The sequence below is a fragment of the Choloepus didactylus genome, chromosome 16 (assembly GCF_015220235.1).
Source record: "Choloepus didactylus isolate mChoDid1 chromosome 16, mChoDid1.pri, whole genome shotgun sequence".
Lineage (NCBI taxonomy): Eukaryota > Metazoa > Chordata > Mammalia > Pilosa > Megalonychidae > Choloepus > Choloepus didactylus.
The window spans coordinates 43,821,276-43,840,265 of record NC_051322.1 but is presented as its reverse complement, the minus strand read 5'-3'; the positions used below and the strand labels follow the sequence as shown (position 1 = coordinate 43,840,265).

Genomic DNA, 18,990 nt, shown 5'->3' with positions numbered 1-18,990 from the left:
GTTACCTTGGGACTTTATGGCTTTAAGACTGTAACTGTGTAACCAAATAAACCCCCTTTTATAAAAGCCAATCCATCTCTGGTGTTTTGCATTCTGGCAGCATTAGCAAACTAGAACATGCAGTTTTATTGAAATATAGTCACAGACCATACGGTCCATCCAAAGTATACAATCAGTGGCTCATACTGTCATCATATAGTTGTGCATTCATTACCACAATCAATTTTAGAACATGGTGATTGCTTTTTAACAAAATATCATTTGTCAGCGAGGACACAGGAAACCCTCCCTACAGTCCTGGTGGGAAATGGGCACAACTATTCTGGAGGATAATCCAAAGAATTCTGTTTTTATTTTCAAATCTATTTGTGAGTTTATTTTGCCATGTATTTTTAAGCAATTTTCTGTCATTCTGTTTTGACTTAGAGATTTTCAGTTAGTTTATAGTACCTGTAAAAAAATTATTTTTACATTTATATCTAGTTTAGAAGCATAACATCCAGACTCTTACCTTTGTCCCACATCCAGTAGAGGAAAACTGAAGATTCAGGTCATCTACTTACTATTAGTTTCAGTCACTGACATTGTTTTGGAAAACCTTGAATTCAGTAGAAATGGAATTCCCACTCTTGCGCAGTGTTACCTGGTATAGGATTTTTTTTTTATCTGCAGAGGCTGCCTGGCTGTTCCAGTGTTCACAGTAGCACCGGCGGGGCAGGGGCGCTCTGCTGCGCTTCACCCTTGCCTTGGCGTCATGTGGCATTTCATGAGCAGGAATTCCTTGCTCGCTGTCCTGCAGTCTGTCTTGTTCTCTGTCACTTCTGGAAGAGGAGAGCCTAGGAAGTTCTGTGAGGACATCGCTCCAAGTAGAATCCTTTGCTTGGAAAGTCAACATACTCTGGCTCCCACACTTGTCCTGTTTTGGTTTGTTGAATTTAGTAGTGTTTATTGCCCCACAAAAACCAAAGAAAATAACAAATTGAAATGTTGTGGATCTGGAAAAAATTCATTCTCTGAAATCTGGGAAAATATAGCATGTCAGGTGCTTTCTAACTTTTGCTTCTGACTAAAGTAGATGCCCTAATGACAAGAAGTTTTAAAAAAATGGAGTGACATTTTTATGATAAGCAAATTCTAACTTGAGGCTCTGAGACAAGTCTGCTCTCTCTGTCCCTATCCCTTGAATCAGAAGATCTGAGTGAACATCAGAAATTGTTTTCTCACCCTTCAGTGTGACATCACGTAATGCTGTCTTGATCCAGCTGAATCTCCTCAGTGGGAGTCCCTCACTTCAGGGGGCTGGAGAATTGACTACCTTGTAGGATAGGACAGGGCAGATGGAGAGTGGGGGAGATGAGTGAGAGAGGGGTTACTGGGGAGCTGGCTTAGTGCATTCAGCCAAGGCAGGGGCACCAGGGAGCCCTGGGCCAAGGGGAATTAGTGTGGACTGGATTCATGCAGAGTATTTGCCTTTGTTTTTGCATTTAATTTTATCACTTTTTAATTATTTAGTAAAATGGAATTTTTCTTTTGGTAGATAGTTGTATGAGTTTTAATGTGTGTGTAGATGTCTGTTCTACCCCCCAGCACCACCCCCCAAATCTCCCTCATGTTGCCCTTTCACAGTGACATCCTTTCCCCACACTCATAACCCCTGGCACCACTGGTCTGTTCTCCCTCACTCTAGTTTTGTGTCTTTGAAAATGTCAAATGAGAATTATACCATATGTAGCCCTTTGAGACAGGCACCTTGGAGATCCAGCTGTGCTGCTGTGCGCATTAGTGGTTCTCTCCTTTCTGTTGCTGTTTTCTATTGTACTGGCATGCCAAAATTTGTTTATCCAGTTGTGCATTAAAGGAAATCTGGGTGTTTACGGCTTTTGGCTTTCACAAAGATTCTCCTGTGAACATTTGTGTGCAGGATTTTGTCACACAGGTTTTACTGTACAAGAAAGATTTGATGTAATCAATGAAAACCCAGGGAGGGAAAAATATAGTGTCACTTAGAACAGAGAGTTTCCCCTCCAAGCAATGCCTGTGAAGGTTTGTTTGTGGTCCGCCCTGACGAGACAAAGCCTGAGAGAAAGCAAGAGGAAGGGTACCAGGTGACAGGCGTCTGTGCTCCAGCCTCTGAGATGATGGCTTCGAGAGACCTTTGCCTCACAGATTTTTCTGGAGTAGCTGCCATCTTTGCCAGATGCAGGCAACTGAATAGTAGGTGTGGTGGATGGAAATGGTGGGGACAGGCTTGGGGAGAGATGGGAACACAGGGAAATGTGCTGAGCTTGGTAGAGAATCAGCTGAAGATAGATGAATGTGTGTCTGGGATGTGTCATCCTCTCCCTGTGCAGGAGAAAGATGCTATGTTCAGCTTCTTAAATTGGTGGCAGGAAACCACCTCCCCGGTAGCCACGTAGTTCAACCAGAATTCTTCCTTGAGGAAATGACAAACGATTTCTTAATACCCTCGTATCTGGACCAGTTATCCAGCAGAGGCTCCCAGGATCTGTTTCAGTTCTGTGGACTTAATTGTGCAATTATTTAACAGTGATCACCCTCCTGACTCTAACCCCTTCCCCCTCACACTATGGTTGGACTTGCTGGTGCTATAGAGTTTAGGGCCAGGAATTTAACTCCTTGGAAACTTCTGAATGAAAGAACCTCCATTGAGTCCCAGCAGGGAGAAAGGGGAAGAAAGGAGGGGAACTTGGAGCTGAGGAGACTGCCAGAGACCTCTCTGGGAGCTACATCCTGGCCCCCACACTGTTCAGAAGGTTTCAATTCTAACACTAAATGCCAACTCGTCTGATTTCCTCAAATTGTGCTTTGTGCAGAGTCAGCGGTCAGCTAAGACCTCACTAACTGTCAGCTCTGCATGGACCTTGTATAAACATTTCCCTCTTCTCATCTTTTAACAAGTTCTAGAGTTTTCACTAAAACCAAAGGATAAATTGTTCTGGTGACAGGATTCTTTGGGTGCATAGTTGCTCAGTTCGGGCTGGAAGAAGGGGCAGCTCAGGTGACCATCGCTGTCTGGGAGTGCCCTGCAGCTGCTGGTGTGGGCCCCGTTCTCGGCCACTCTCTGGAGCACCTTATTACAGCTTCGGACGGCTTCACAACCTCCTCTCCTGTGTCTTTGTTGGGAACCCCAATTAATTAAACTCTCACATCCCAATTATTTGCATTAGTTTCTTATGTCAACAGCAATGAGTGGTGTCCTCTTTGCTCAACATTGCAAGGAAAAAAGCCATTATTTGGTTATGAATAAGACCTTTCTGTCATCAATAGCCCTCAAATCGGAGGAAAAGTAAAGTCGGGGCTGTGAAATGATCCTCATGAAAAGTGTTGGTCTTATTTCCTCCAAGGCAAGCCACCGCCTTTAGAACTGTTTTGAAATGTGTGTATTGTTCTTAGAAATGCAAGGGTAGTGAAGTAAGCAGGAAGTAAAGGCCTGTGTCTGAAATTCCAGGCCAGAGTGATTCGTGTGAAACACGTGAGTGAGTGAGGAGAGGAGACTGGAGCACAGCTCTGAGCCCAGGGTTTCACCCAGTATTTGCAGGACTTCCTGTTACCTCAGGGCAGTCCCTTCCTGCCCCAGGGGCTTTGGCTAAATCCCCTGGAGGGTTCTTCTGGCCTGGGGTCCAGCCCTGCACAGGGGCCCAGTCCTAGATCTCCTTTTAAGAGAGGGAGAATTCAACGAGAAGTGAGCTTTTTCTTTCTTGGCTCATCTTTTTGTCTCTTGGTTGCTGCTTTGAAATTTCTCATGTTTTCATAAATTTCATAGACCAAAGGAGGCCCTAATGAATTCAGATAACAGGGAATCCTTAAATTGTCCTAGCACCAGCTATCGGTATGTTGATTTTTTTTTTAAAAATTGAGATTGTTCACATACCATACAATTATCCAAAGATCCAAAGTGTACAATCAATTGCCCGTGGTACCATCATACAACTTTGCATCCATCACCACAATTAAATTTTTTTTCTATTTTTAGTACATTTTCATTACTCCAGAAAAGAGAGAAACACACACACACACATAAAAGGAAACTCAAATCCTCCCATACCCCTAACCACCCCCCCTCCATTATTGACTCATAGTATTGGTATAGTACATTTGTTACTGTTGATGAAAGAACATTAAAATACTACTAACTGTAGTATATAGTTTGCAATAGGTATATATTTTTTCCTATATGCCCCTCTATTATTAAATTCTAGTTATACTGTCATGTTTGTTCTTGTTCATGAGAGAGACCTCTAGTATTTGTACAGTTAATCATGGACATTGTCCATCACAAGATTCAGTGTTTTATACATTCCCGTCTTTTAACCTCCAACTTTCCTTCTGGTGACATACATGACTCTGAGCTTACCCTTTCCACTGCCTTCACAGACCATTCAGCACTGTTAGTTATTCTCACAACATGCTACCATTACCTCTGCCCATTTCCAAATGTTTAAGTTCCCCAGAGCTGAACATTCTGCTCAAGATGAGCAACCTCTCCCCATTCTTTAGCCTCGTTCTATAGCCTGATAACTTATATTTCATGTCTATGAGTTAACATATTATGATTAGTTCATATCAGTGAGACCCTGAAATATTTGACCTTATGTGTCTGTCTCACTTCACTCAATATAGTGCCCTCAAGGTTTCATCATGAACCCATTTTTTTTAAGATGGTTTTGTTCACTCACCATAATTCCATCCTAAGTAAGCAATCGATGGTTCCCTGTATAGTCATGTATTATTTCAGCACCATCGCCACTCTCTATATAAGGACATCTCCATTTCTTCCACAAAGAAGGAGGAAGAGTCAAAGAAGGTAGAGAGACAAAAGAAAAAGAAAATAGAAAGAGAGAGAAAAAAAAGACACAAAACAAAACATGGCATTTAGGAAGCAACAAAAGGAAACATAGCATTAAACTAAAGTAGAATAGAGTCAGACAACATCATCATTGCCAAGAGTCCCATACCCCTCCCTTATGTCCCCCTCTTATATGCATTTAGCTTTGGTATATTGCCTTTGTTACATTAAAGGAAGCATAATACAATGTTTCTGTTAATTATAGTCTCTAGTTTGCGTTGATTGTCTTTTTCCCCCAGTCCCACCCTTTTTCTACACCTTTCAAGGTTGACATTCATTTGTTCTCTCTCATGTAAAAACATATTTTATCACAATTTTTGAGCACTCTAGGTTTCACTGAGTTATATGGTCCCAGTCTTTATCTTTCCTCTTTCCTTCTGGTGTCCCATGTGTTCCTAACTGTCCTCTTTCAACCATATTCATAGTCATCTTTGTTCAGTGTACTGACATTGCTGTGCTACTGTCACCCAAAATTGTGTTCCAAACCTCTCACTCCTGTCTCTTCCTATCTGTCTGTAGTGTTCCCTTTAGTATTTCCTGTAGCACAGGTATCTTGTTCACAAACTCTCTCATTGTCTGTCAGAGAATATTTTAAGCTCTCCCTCATATTTGAAGGACTGTTTTGCCAGATACAGGATTCTTGATTGGTGGTTTTTCTCTTTCAGTATGTTAAATATATCGCCCCACTTCCTTCTTGCCTCCATGGTTTCTATTGAGAAATCTTCCTTTGTATGTGATGGATTGCTTTTCTGTTGCTGCTTTCAGGATTCTCTCTTTGTCTTTGATGTTTGATAATCTGATTATTAAGTGTCTTGGCATAGGTCTATTCAGATCTATTCTGTTTGGGGTACACTGCCCTTCTTGGATGTGTAATTTTGTGTCTTTCCTAAGAGAAGGGAAATTTTCATTCATTATTTCCTCTATTATTGCTTCTGCCCCTTTTCCCTTCTCTTCTCCTCCTGCGACACCAATGACATGTACATTCTTGCTTTTCGTTTTGTCCTTAAGTTCCCAGAGACGTTGCTCATATTTTTCCATTCTTTTCTGTCTCTGTTCTTTTGTGTGGAGGCTTTCAGGTGCCTTGTTCTCCAGTTCCTGAGTGTTTTCTTCTGCCTCTTGATATCTGCTGTTGTATGTCTCCATTGTTTCTTTCATCTCGTGTTGTGCCTTTCATTTCCATAGATTCTGCCAGTTTTTTTCGAACTTTCGATTTCTACCTTATGTAGACCCAGTGTTTTCATTATGTGCTTTATCTCTTTTGATATATCTTCCCTAAACTTTTTGAATTGATTTAGCATTAGTTGTTTCAATTCCTGTATCTCAGTTGAAGTGTAACTTTGTTCCTTTGGGCCATAACTTCATTTTTCTTAGTGTAGGTTGTAGTTTTCTGTTGTCTAGGCAGCTGGTTTCCTTGGTTACCCCAATCAGGTTTTCCCAGACCAGAACAGGCTCAGGTAACAGAAGGAGGCAATAGTATCAGGTTTTCCTGAGGGTGTGACTTAGAAGATTGGCACACCCTGTGAGGCCTCAAGCCGCTGTGCTTTTCTGCCCAGCAGTGGCACCTGTCAGCCTGTCACTCCAGACTTGTGTAAGGAGGTGTGGCCCATGGCTGTTTTCCCCCAGGCTCTGGAGTCTGGTTCTAAATGGAAGGTGGGTAATAGAACTTGGCACCACCTCTTTCCTCTTAGGGAAGATACACCCCCTAGAGAGATATCATTTGCATTTGAATAGTCTCTCTAACTCTACCAGCTCCACCCTTGTCTTGGTCAGAGCACTGGGAACTAAACATGGCTGAGGCTTTCTCCACTGAAAGACCCCCTTCAGGGCCAGTCTGTAGCCCCCCTCAGTTTCACCCATCGGCCAGAGATAGTACCTGGTCCTCTAGGCTCCTCTTCCGTCCTAGAGAGGTCCTCTGGCTCACCAAGATCAGTCGTCACCAAAAGCCTCTGTCTGCTTGTCGGGGATTCGTAGCTTGTATTGAGCAGTCCACATTTGTTAATTGAATCCCCAGTTGGGGCTGGACTGAGCTATATTCACTCACTCTGGGAATGGTGCTTTCTGCCACAGCGAGGTTTTGCAGTTCTGGCTGCCGTAGGGGAAGGGGGCTCCCAGCTCAGGTCCACAGTTTTTACTTATAGATTTTATGCTGTGATCTCGGGCATTCCTCCCAATCCAGGTTGGTGTACGATGTGTGGACAGTCACGGTTGTCCCCCAGCAGTTATTCCAGATTATTTACTAGTTGTTCCTGGTTGTTTATTAGTTGTTCCAGGGAGACTAACTAACTTCCACTCCTCTGTATTCTGCCATCTTCTTCCCCTGTGATCTATGTTGATTTTTAAGAGGAGTTTCTAATCACTAAGTGCATTAGTTTTCTATTGCCTCGTAACAAATTACTACAAATTTAGTGGCCTAAAACAACACCTTTACCACCTCATGGTTTCTCTGGGTCCCCTCCAGACATGGCATAGCTGGTTCCTCTGCTCAGGGTCTCCCGTGACTGCAGTGAAGGTGTTGGTTGCAGCTGTGGTCTCGGCTGAGGCTCGGGGTCCTCTTCCATGCTTATGTGGTTGTTGGCAGAACTCATTTCCTTGCAGCTCTGGGACTCGCGGTGCATTGCTGTTGCATCCAGGCCAGCAGGAGAATCTCTCTTACTTCAGGTCTCTGAGCTCAGGGAAGGAATACCTAAGTTCTCCTTTAAAGGGCTCACCAGGTTATGTCAGGTCCACCCAGGATAATTTCTGATGTTGACTTTAATTCCATCTACGAAATCCCTTCCCCTTTGCCATATAACATAACCCAAGCGCAGGATTGACAGCCCACCCATGAGCGTGTCCTGCCCACATTCGAAGGGAGGGGGTTAAAATGTATGCATACAGCAGGGGGCAAGCATCTTGGGGTTTGTGCTGCCTGCCAAGCGAAGAAGTTTTTGGTCAAATGAACTTGTCATCTGTCTTTCTTTGTCCCATACTGTTCTAACAGTGGCCACTGGTTACCATATGAAAGATGCCCTGCAGTCCTGAGAGAGGCCCCTAAATTATGCTGTCATGTTCTTCTCTCCTTGCAGACACTGTCAGGATTACCAGACCAGGACAGCTTCTATGATGTGGTGGACTGCCTGGAGGAGCTGGGCATCGCGGCTGTGTCACAGACGCACTTGAACAAGAAAGGGACTGACCTGGACTTAGTGGAACAATTTAACATTTATGAGGTAACGAAACATGCCTTCTTAATGTATTGTCTGGCTTCAGCAAAGGTCAAAGAATGAGCTTGGGCCAGCAGTTCTGTTTATGCTAAAGGAGCTTCAGCATCACCTGGGAAACTTGTCAGAAATAGAAACTTGCATACCCCATCCAACCTACCAAATCAGAAACTCTGGCTGTGGGATCCAGTGATCTGTGCCCTACCCAGCCCTCCAGCTGACTCCAGTACACACTTCATTCTGAGAACTGCTGGTCTAGGTGAAGCTCATGAACAATTTTATTTTAAAGGACATGCATGATGTCAGCAGCACCTGTACTTGGTGTGAGAGAGGGATCACGTTAGGTACTTATACATGATGGAGGCTGGGACCTTTGGCAGGGTTGGCTACACAACTGTAGGGCCCAGCAGTGCACAATTAAAATGTGAGTTCTTTGCTGAATAAAGCAGAAAAGGGCTGTTAAAAGTACTAAACATCTTTTATTTTCTTTTGCGGTCTCAACTTGTTATGGTGCTTATTTTTTATTTGCTATTTAATGTCATAAGTAAAGAAAAAATTTAAAATTACTAGCAGGAATTTTGATGTTCATCTTTATGATGTGGAATGCTAGTTTACAATACAAATATAAGGGTATTTAACTTATGTGGAATCAACAAAATTAGACAGTTTGTCTTTTGTAGCTCCTACATGCATATGTATTTCATTCTTACCAGAACACTGGAACCAAATGTAGGAAACTAATGCAACTGTTTTTATTTCACTTCTTCATACATGCATAATCTACCAATACTTTCTACCTGCAGTTTACTGATGAATACGGAAAGACTGAAGAGAAACAATTGACTATGCTGTTCTTTCCTTTTCTTCTATATTGTTATTTTCAGCATAAATGTTGGCTAATGCAGGAAAGTAACTTAGGTGAGGAAGGATGTAATAGGGCTCTTTGGGTTGCTTCTCTCTGTATTCAAAGCGAGTTCTGGTGCTATGGCAAGCATGCCTCTTGCCGCTGTTGACACCCTGCTTATCAGTCATGGGCACAACACACTTTCTCATACTCGCTGAACTCCAGTGAATTGTGGTTCAGCTGGAGTTCTGTGCTCCTGGTGGCAAGGAGTGGCAGACACGCATCTTGCACATCTCTTCTCACTCACGTACATGCTCCATTGTCTCATTAGACTTCACTTACAAAACACAAGTTCAAAGATAAAATGATAAAGGTTTCAAGATGCCAACAGCAGAGCATTAAACCCAGCTCAGGGCCCGCTGAGCATGGAACCTGTCCCGCTTTGGATTACACATCATGGCTTCAATCCTGTTGTTGACTTGAGTTCAGACTGTTTCCTGAGGGTGAATTGTAGGGCAGATGATGGCCCACATTGAAGTTATTTGTCTGGTGAGTGTTGTCTGGATTCTTGAGAAAGGTTAGGGCATGTTTTGTAAGTGTGATCCTCATCATCCCATGGTTGGTGGAGGATGGAATCTGGAGACATGTGCTTTCTCTTGGGTGACTACCGGTGTTACCTTAACAGAAAAGTTCATTGCTCTGGGCCTGAGCTTGCTCAGAATAATGGTACCGAACCAGGCCGTCCTTGAGGACCTTCCGTCAGTGGCACTCAGTAGTTCTCTCATTGAAAGACACTTTGGAGCCTCTACCCTTCCACTTTCTTTAAGGTTTTTGGTTTTGTTTTTTAGATATCATTTACATATCACAAAATTCACCATTGTTAAGTGTACAATTAAGTGGTTTGTTTTTTGCCACAGGTTGCACAACCATATTCACAAGTTGCACAACCATAGCCACTCTTATATTGAAGAATATTTTCATCACCCCCCCCAAAAAAAGCCATACACATTAACAGTCACTCCCCATTGCCCCTGGCCTCCTTTGCCTGGCAACCACTAACCTACTTTCTCTTTGTATGGATTTGCCTACTCTCAAGATTTCATATAAATGGAACCATACAATACATTGTCTTTGTGACTAGCTTTCACTTAGCATGTTTTCAAGGTTTATCCATGTTGTAGCATGTATCACTACTTTATTCATTTTGGTGGCTGACTAATATTCTGTTATGTGGATATACCACATTTTGTTTATTTCTTTACCATTGACAGACATTAGGGTTGTTCCCACCTTTTAACTTTCATGAATAATGTTGCCATGAGCATTTGTATAGAAGTTTTTGTGTTCATATGTTTTCCATCTTCTTGGGTAGATACCTCAGAGTGGAATTACTGGGTCATATGGTAACTCTAGGTTTAAAATTTTGAGGAATTTAAACTCTAGGTTTAAATTTTCCAAAGCAGTTGTACCATTTTATGTTCACACCATTTTATGTGATATATGAGGGTTCTAATTTTTTGCATCCTCACCAACGCCTTTTCTTGTCCATATTTTTTATTATAGCCATACTAGTGGGTATGAAGTGGTATCTCATTGTGGTTTTGATTTGCATTTCCTTGATGACTAATGATGTGGAGTATCTTTTCATGTGTTTGTTGACCATTTGTATGTCTTTTTCAGAGAAATGTCTATTTGGATCCTTTGCCTAATTTTAGATTCTGGTGTTTTTTTTTTTATTGTTGAGTTGTAAGCTTTCTTTGTATGTTCTAGATACTAGACTGTTACCAGATATGTACTTTTCAGATATAGTCTCCCATCCTAATGACATAATCAGTCTTATTCATAGTGACATTTTTGAAGTCTTTTCTTCTTACAGTTACAAAAATACTCATCAAAAAAAAAAATGTGAAAAACACCAAAAAGTAAAAGAGAAAAAAATCAAACATGATTTTATTGTTAACTATTGTTAGCATTTTTGTCTGCTTTTTTATCCCTGGCCTTTTTTTTTTTTTTTGTATATATAGGTGCATATTATTAACTAGGAAGAAACAGTCTATATGGTATTGTGTACTGAGTCTTTATTGTAAACATATTAGAAACAGTCTTCTCTTGTCAATAAATCTTCAAGAACTTAATTTTGTTAGGATAATATTCTACTATATACTTGTACTATTATCGAATAACCAATCCCCTATTGTTTCAGATTTAGATTATTTCCAAAGTTTTTGCTATTAGGTATGTTATGATAACATCTTTGACCATAAATGTTTGTGCACACCTCTGGCTATTTCCTTAGGTGAAAGTCCTAGGGGAGATTTTTCTCAAGCTGAGTGGTTCCACTGTGATCTTGACTGGTTAGAAGTAGAGAGACTAGGCATGCTACTAACTCTTCCTAATGAGGTACTGTCGTGATAAGCAGTAAGTCAAGGAACGGAGTGGAGTTATCTCTTTATGATCTTGGGAGAAATTAGAGGAAACTGAACCAGAGATATTTGCTGTCCTAGCTTAAGTCTTTCCCCAACTGCCTAGCTGGCCAGATCTTTGTACCTCTGCTCTGGGCATCTTCTCTTCTAGCCAAGCCTCACCTAGCCACTTATCTGCTTTTGCTTTTTATTATTGCTAACCCATGGCTTTGGGGTGCCAGTGGGTAGTGGAAGGATATGTTCTCATGACTCCTGAGAGGTAGGGAATCCTAGAGTGAGAATACTAAATGGAGGATGAGAGCTAAAGAGAGTTGATTTAAATGAAGATAGAAGATGGACTTTTGTTGGTACAGAGAGCTCCACCCTGATCAGAACTTCCATCTTGGAAACTCTGCTCACCCAGGGGTTTATGTGATCATCTCTGAGGGTTCTGTTGAGTCAGTGCATATCTTGAAGAATGCATGGCACCATCATTAGAGCAAGTGGGAGAGAGATTTGAAGAGCAGCCTTGAAACCCTACTCCAGGAAACTATCTCTACCCTTCCAACTACTTACTGCTTCAGGACACTTTCCCTCCAGCCTACCTGCTTGTCAAGCTGCCTCCGCATCTCCATCTTTCCCTTCATGCCAGACTTTTTCACAAGTCTATATTCACCATCTTCTTTTTGTCATATTGCGTGTGCTTAATAGTTTAGCATCAAGAATATATCATTCACAAATGTAATGTGTCACTTAAAGAACAACAGTAAATCAAATGCCCATGTACTTAATTTAAGAACTAGAACATTATCAGTAAATCAGATGTACCCTGAATAGCCCTTTTCAAAGTCATCCCACTACCTCCCAGTAGTCTCTTGCTTTTCTTTATAATTTTACCTGAAAATAGTTTATTCTGTGAGCTAACACAGAAGATCAGTTTATCAAATTAGACTCAACAAATCAAGATCTTGCCCAGTATGCAGCTATAGTAATAATTTCGAGAGTACAGATCACAAAGAGGCTCAGGTGACGTATGTAGAGATCTGGAACATACCATGTGATTTCTCAGGTCCCTTTATCATGTGTAGGACATGTGCTCTCTGACCTAGAACCATAAACACGGTCTCTGAGTGAGGTTCATTGGTCCCCTTGCTCGACAAGGGCATTCAGTTATGAAACACTTTTACTTTCTAGCCCAGAGAGCCATGGCTCATAAATCCATAAATTCTGGATTTATTTACTTAAGTAATCCTTAGCCAGGGACATCCTGCTAAGGATATTTGAGAGATAAGAACTCTTCTCTTAGCAAATATCATTAGTCTGTTAATTAGATAGTGTAGTTATTAGTTTAGTTATAAGAGATTAGACTGGTCACCTGCCTTTTTCTTTCCCCAGAAGCTCATTCCAGGAAAAAGGAGTGAAAAGATCACAGGCCTCAAGTTTCACTCCTTCCTCCCCAGTCTGTATCCCTAAACAACAAACTATTTAGTTTTGTCTGTTTTGGGACTTTAATAAATGGAACCACAATATTTGCGTTCTTCTAGAGTTTGCTCTTCAGCTCAGCATTTTTCAAGACCTATGCATGTTGTCATGTGCAGTTCTAATTTATTCATTTTCACTGCTGATGTATATATCACAATTTATTTATCTTCTCTTCTCTTAATGGGCATTGGGTGGTTTCCAGTTTTGTTGCCATGACAAACAATGCTATGGTGCGTCCTCTTGTATGTTTCTTCCATTACCAACCTTGCATTCCTGGAATATGACCCACTTGGTTATGATGTGTTATTTATTTTTTCAATGTGCTATTGAAATTCTGGTTGATACTAATTTAAGATTTTTGCACCAGTATTCATAAGTAAGATTGGCCTGTAGTAGCAACAGCCACTGCTGTTGCTGTTGCTTGTATGCCATCTTTTTCAGTTTAGACGTCATGTTACACTAGCACCATAAAACAATCCGTGCCCTCTCTTGTACATTGCTCTTGGTGACCAACAGTACAGGCATCTCCAGGGTTCCTCTCTGTTTGCTCTTCTACCGTGCCCACCCCTGCCATTCTCCCTCTGAGTCGTCTCCCTTGTCTCCCCTCGAAGTGTTGGAATTACCTTATCAGACCGTCTCTTTTGATCTGAATTGCTGGCCCTATGATTCATTCCAGTGACTTCAGCAACTTTGAAGGCTGATGGCTGATATCTTGACCCTGAGCTTCCTTCCAAGACCCGTGGCTGCCTGCCTTTCTCTCTGCCTCCTTAGACATTCATTCAGAGCCCTCCATACATTACATATTCTGTGAGGCTGAAAATACAGAAACAAAAGATCGGATCCTGCTCTCAAGGAGCCTCCTTACTGTAGCTGAAAGCAGGCAGGTCACTGATTCCACCCAGATGCTGAACGTAATGGTGCAGAGGGAACAGAAGGTGCTGGGGGAGCCAAGGTGCCTATCTGTTGTGGTCACCTGGAAGCCTCATCTGAAATGCAGCCAGCCCTAAAGAAACTCTTTCTCGCCTCCTCCACTCCCCATGACAAAACAAATATCCTGCCCAATCTCTTCAGTTCTCTATCTCTGCAAACAGAAAAGTTCCCAAGTTAGAAACTTGGAACTGTCCTGGGCTCCTTTCCCTCCTCAATTTGTGTCCTCCCATTTAGAAGTCTGCTGAAAACTGCCCTTTCTTCTCCATTCATTCCCACTGCCATTCTCTTAGCTGTGGCCCTCATCACTTCTTGCCTGGGCTATTGCAATATTTTCTCTTTCATTTGTTCATCTATTAATCTGTTCATTCAACAAAGCTGTTGAGCACCTACTAATGTTCCTGGTACGAACCATTCTAGGCCCTGGGGACACGGGTGAACCAGACGGACAAGGCCCCTGACATAAGGAAGCCACATTCAGATGGGGCTGCGGATGGTAACTGAGTGTGTGAGTAAGCAGAGAACCTGAGATGAAGACAGGAGGATGAGGTGGGGGGGGGGGGTGCTGAGGCACGGGGCACAGAAGGCCTCAGAGGCGAGATGGAGGCGATACAAACAGAATGGAGGGAAGAGCCCTGGAGGAGCTCAGCTTGGCATGTGTGAGGGTAAGAGGAAGTTTGGAGTGACTGGGGGGGTGGGAGCTGGGAGAACAGTGGGAGCAGGGCCTGGGGGTGTTGGCATCCGGCAGGGGCTGCAGCCCATAGGGGCCCATTCCAGGTCTCTCTCTGTTCCTGACACCCTCCAACTGAAAATAGGGTGATCCTCCTGAAAGTCACAGATAAACAATTTTTTCCTAAAAGAACCTTTTCACAGCCAGAAGAACAAAGCCTGAACTCTTTGGCTTGGTACAAGGGCCCTGCATACTCTGTGGCCTTCTTTCCAACTGTTGCTAAGAAAGATGCTGCTGAGTTTCAGCCACACTGAGATTCTCCTGGTAATTGAACATCAAGTCAGGTTCTTTGGGGAGCTTTCCTTTATCCGTTCTCTTCTCTTTGCCTGGATTGTTCTTTTCCATTCTCAAGTTGGCAAATGCCCACTCTTCCTTCCAGAGTCATCTCAGATGTCACCTCCTCCACGAAGCTTCTTTGGCAAGCTAAAAGGGACTCCCCATTGCTGGTCCCGCGGCACTTTGTTCATGACCCCTGAAAGAGCATGGTGCCTGTGTGCACACCTCTGACCCAGCTTTCCTTAGAACATACGTTCCAGTCTTTAAGCCGCTCCAAAGCACGTGTCTTACTTTTCTTTCTGGTCCCAGAGACCAGCAGGACACTGGATCAGAGTAGAATTTCAGTGGGTGCTTGAGTGAAGTTCAGGCTTTCAGAGTTCACGTGTTTTATGAAGTGTTTACTAGATGCTGGGTTGAATGCAGCCCAGGACTTAATGAGAAAGCACCTACCTTAAGGGGCAGATGCTCTGGGTAATAACAGGAGGTGATAGTGAATGTCTTAGATAGCAGGCAGAGCCCAGATTTTTATTCCTTTCTGAAAGTTAATTCCTTCTAAAAGTTTGGTATTTACTGTGACAAGACAGCCCACCTCAATATATGCAGGGGCAGCAAGGCCTACAGGCAGAGACAATATTTTCCTTACAAGGCTTTGAATATTCTCAAGTGACTGCAGATAATCTGGTTGGGTTTCTAGAATTCTTCCTCATAGTGGAGGATGTCTGGTGACCATATGTCCTAGACTTTCTGGGGACAGACCCAACTTCATGTAATTTAATTCCATTTAAGAAAGGTGATTTAATCCATGTTTAATTGGATTCATTTGAACATTTATAGTTTCACATGACTTTTCAAATACATAAATTCACAAATCAAAATAAAAGTATTTCTCTGATCATGTGTCCAATCTTTTGGTTTTGAAAATGTGGTCACTGTAATGGGAAAGGCATATTCAAGTAGAAGATTTTAGCTGTGAGGGATCACTTACTTTAGGAATGATTAACTAATAGGGCTAACCTCCTATGATCCATCCTTGTCAAAGGGGATAAAAAATATGTATCAGTTATCCATTACTGCGTAACAAATATCCAAAAGTTAATTGCCTGAAATAAGTGCTCATGATTCTGTGGCTCTGCAATTTGGGCTGGGCTCAGCTGGGAGATACTCACATGGCTGCCATTATCTAGTTGCTTCTGGGGCTACATGGTCTAAGAGAACTTCAGTCACCTGATCTGGCGTGTGGACCTGGCTGCTGGCTGGGCCCAGGTGTGTTCAGCAGGCTATTCTGTGCTTCTTCACATGGTGGCAGCATTTCAGAAAGGCAAGTCCCAGTACACAGACACTTTTCAGGCCCCTGCCTATACCATGTTTGCTGATGTCCCATTGGCCAAAACCATGTGATCAGCTTTGGCCAAGCCTAGCCTCATGCAGGAAGGGATTTTTAGAAGGGTAAGGACACAGGGAAGCATGATTCTTTGGGGGCCTAACATTGTAGCAATCTGCCATAGCCTGCCTTCAGCATAGTTCATTGTTGAAATGGCACTAAAGATGACATCCACTTCACCTAAAAACCGAATCAAGTTATATAAGAATGAATTAAAGATGATGTGGGATAGCAATTTGGAAGAGGATTGTATCTGTAACATAAAGTGCCTGCCTGTCATGGATGTTAGCAGCAGTATAAGATTTTAAACTCAGAAGAAGTTTTAATAGCTTTTGATCTCCAGAAAGAATGTTCAGATTATTGGGTATTTGATGATATTAAGAAACTAGTTTTAAGTGGGACAATGTTATGGTAGTTGTGTTTTGGGGTACATACGGAAATATTTACAGATGAAAGTATATGCTATGTAACTTCTCTAAAAACAATTTGGCTTGGGGGATGGGGGTCAGGGGCAAGAAGTAGAGCATCAATGAAATGAGATTACCCAGCAGTTGCTAATTGTTGAGCCAGGGTGATGAGCGCATTGTAGTCTTTATACTCTTCCCCCTACTTCTTACATGTCTGAAAATGTCCCCAATAAAAAGTTAAAAAGAATGTTCTGATCATTTAGTGGCTTCAAAGACTGATGGACATTGCCACAAATACCACCTTCAGCTGTTCCTAAATGATTTCTCAGTAAAGTAGCAATGGAGTGTATAAGCAATCAGTGCTGGATTCTGGAGCCTGCCTGCTCCTCACCTGAAGTTTTGGTTTGGCAGTGTTCTTCATTTAATTGAAAGAGTTAGAAGGTATTTGATGAGGGGTCTAGCAAATGAATTGCTCCATTATTTGAGAGAGATTAAAGGTCTTTAAGGACAGTGTTGATCTCATCACAGATTCTGGGTAAACCTTGTATTAAGAACTCTAAGAGTTTTCCAGCTTTTAGTGTTGACTCTAAGCTATAGTGCTTGGAATTTGGAAATGCCATGATAGCCCTGTATGTGCAAGTGAAGTCTCTCCTGTCATCAGCAGACCCTGGTGATTCCAGAATTCTTATTGTACAAGCCAAACCAGGAGCAAACACCATCTCCAAATCTCATGTTTCTTTGGCCCTGTCTGCCAAGCCCAAGGCTGTCATCAGATCTACTGGGATTCCATGCCCCACTCAGCCCCTCCTTGCATTCAGAATTCCCTTTTTCAAAGGGGGTGGATGTTTTGTAAAGGATCTGAGCTTGGAAAAACCCAACCGAATTCTATTTTATGGTCTTACCTTGATAACTTTCCAGATCTTTCTTTTCATTTAAATTTTCTGATTATCTCCACTTCCTCAGCAAAAAGCAGTTAAAGTGTATTTCACTTTGTGCACATACTGCCTGCCTCTCTGAAAGGAACTGTGAAAGGAATGTTATTTGATCCTTGGACCTCTGAGGTTAGACAAGGAATTAGAAATATCTGCACTCTACTTTAGCCCCTAATCTTATCATTCCAAATGTGTGTTTAATAAGCAGAATCAATGATACTTAAGGTCAGAATAAGTTCAAATGGTCTAGAAGTTTTATGTCTAAAAATGAAGACAAAACAGTTGGCCAGAAATATTCAAAAATGCTGTCCTTGGTTAGGTGTGTGATAATTTTTAAGCTGTCCCCAGAGGATGCCATTTAAAGTGTTAAAGTTGAGACAATAGATATAATTGACCAGCTGCATGATTTCTTTTTTAGTTCTTACAGTTATCACTGCAGAGGGGACCCCTTGGAAATGGAATGTCAAATGAGATTTTGTAGATACAGCTTTGGCTGAACTTTTATAAGTTCTTACCTCAAACATCTCCAAATTATATCTGACTAGTACATTCTGGCAGAATTAAGCAGTCAAAATTTTATTAATATGTCTTCATATATCTGAGAGTGTGTTACAAAATGCATATGGCACATAGAAGAGTTCACTGAATCAATCTTATCTGAAAGATGGAGGAAACTGGGGGTGTGGTTTAGAAAGGGTGGGTGACAACCCATTAAAGAGGTCATGTGTCTCAGGTGCTGATATGACCCTAGGAACTGGGAAACAAGTGGCCAACTTGGCCTTGTCCTGGCCAGGCTCACCTTGCTGGGTGAACACAGGTGCCCAAACTTTGGAGATTGGGGATTGATTTGTAATAGTGAGGTCTTCTGTGGATGGGTGATGTTAAAGCCTTATAGTGGGGTTAGCTCTCTGGGTCTTTTCATTACTTCTCCACTCTGAGTTATGAAATGTGACTGAGGGCACCCACAAGGGCAGAGAGTGCGCACCTTGCAGAGCTGGCAGCATGTGACTCCATGGTTGCCAAGTCATAGAAACTCCTGGCTCATCTGGGCTGTAAGACAGCCTGTCCAGTCATTTCTGGGTGGTGGAGGAAGCTATGGCTAGAAGAAAGGCAGTCCTATTTATAGAGTACCAGCCATGGGGAAGGCCCTACCTTAGGTGCTTTACACAGATTATTTTATCTCATCCTGACTACAAACCTGCAAATGCAACACAATTATCTTCATTTGGTAAGCTGGAGAAAGGGGAAATAATTTGCTACAGATCATACCTGGTTTACTAGTGGCCCAGCCAGCATCCACAAAAGTATCTAGCCAACGCCAAAACATGCTCTTTTTACTGTCCAGTTTTGGAGAAGCAAGGCGTAAAAAATGAAGTACAGCCAGAGATACAGACTAGGATAGCCCTTGGCTGGAACGAGCAAGCTTAGATAAGGAGCAGAGCTGGCTGCCAGAAACGAGCTGAAAGGGAGTTATGCAAAAGGACAGAGAGTCAGTTTTGATGTGGGGTGATTGAGCTGAGTAGAATGATCAGGATAGAGTGA

The 18,990-nt window shown here is 42.2% G+C and overlaps 1 protein-coding gene across 3 annotated transcripts in view; it reads left to right on the top strand.

Annotated features, from left to right (window-relative positions):
* Positions 1 to 18,990, top strand: part of FHOD3 (formin homology 2 domain containing 3) — a 509,790-nt gene that overhangs the window by 325,729 nt on the left and 165,071 nt on the right. For all 3 annotated transcript variants that reach the window (XM_037806361.1, XM_037806363.1, XM_037806362.1), the window contains exon 9: positions 7,933 to 8,076. In XM_037806361.1, the coding sequence (XP_037662289.1) occupies positions 7,933 to 8,076 (144 nt within the window). The remainder of the gene's footprint in view (positions 1 to 7,932; positions 8,077 to 18,990) is intronic.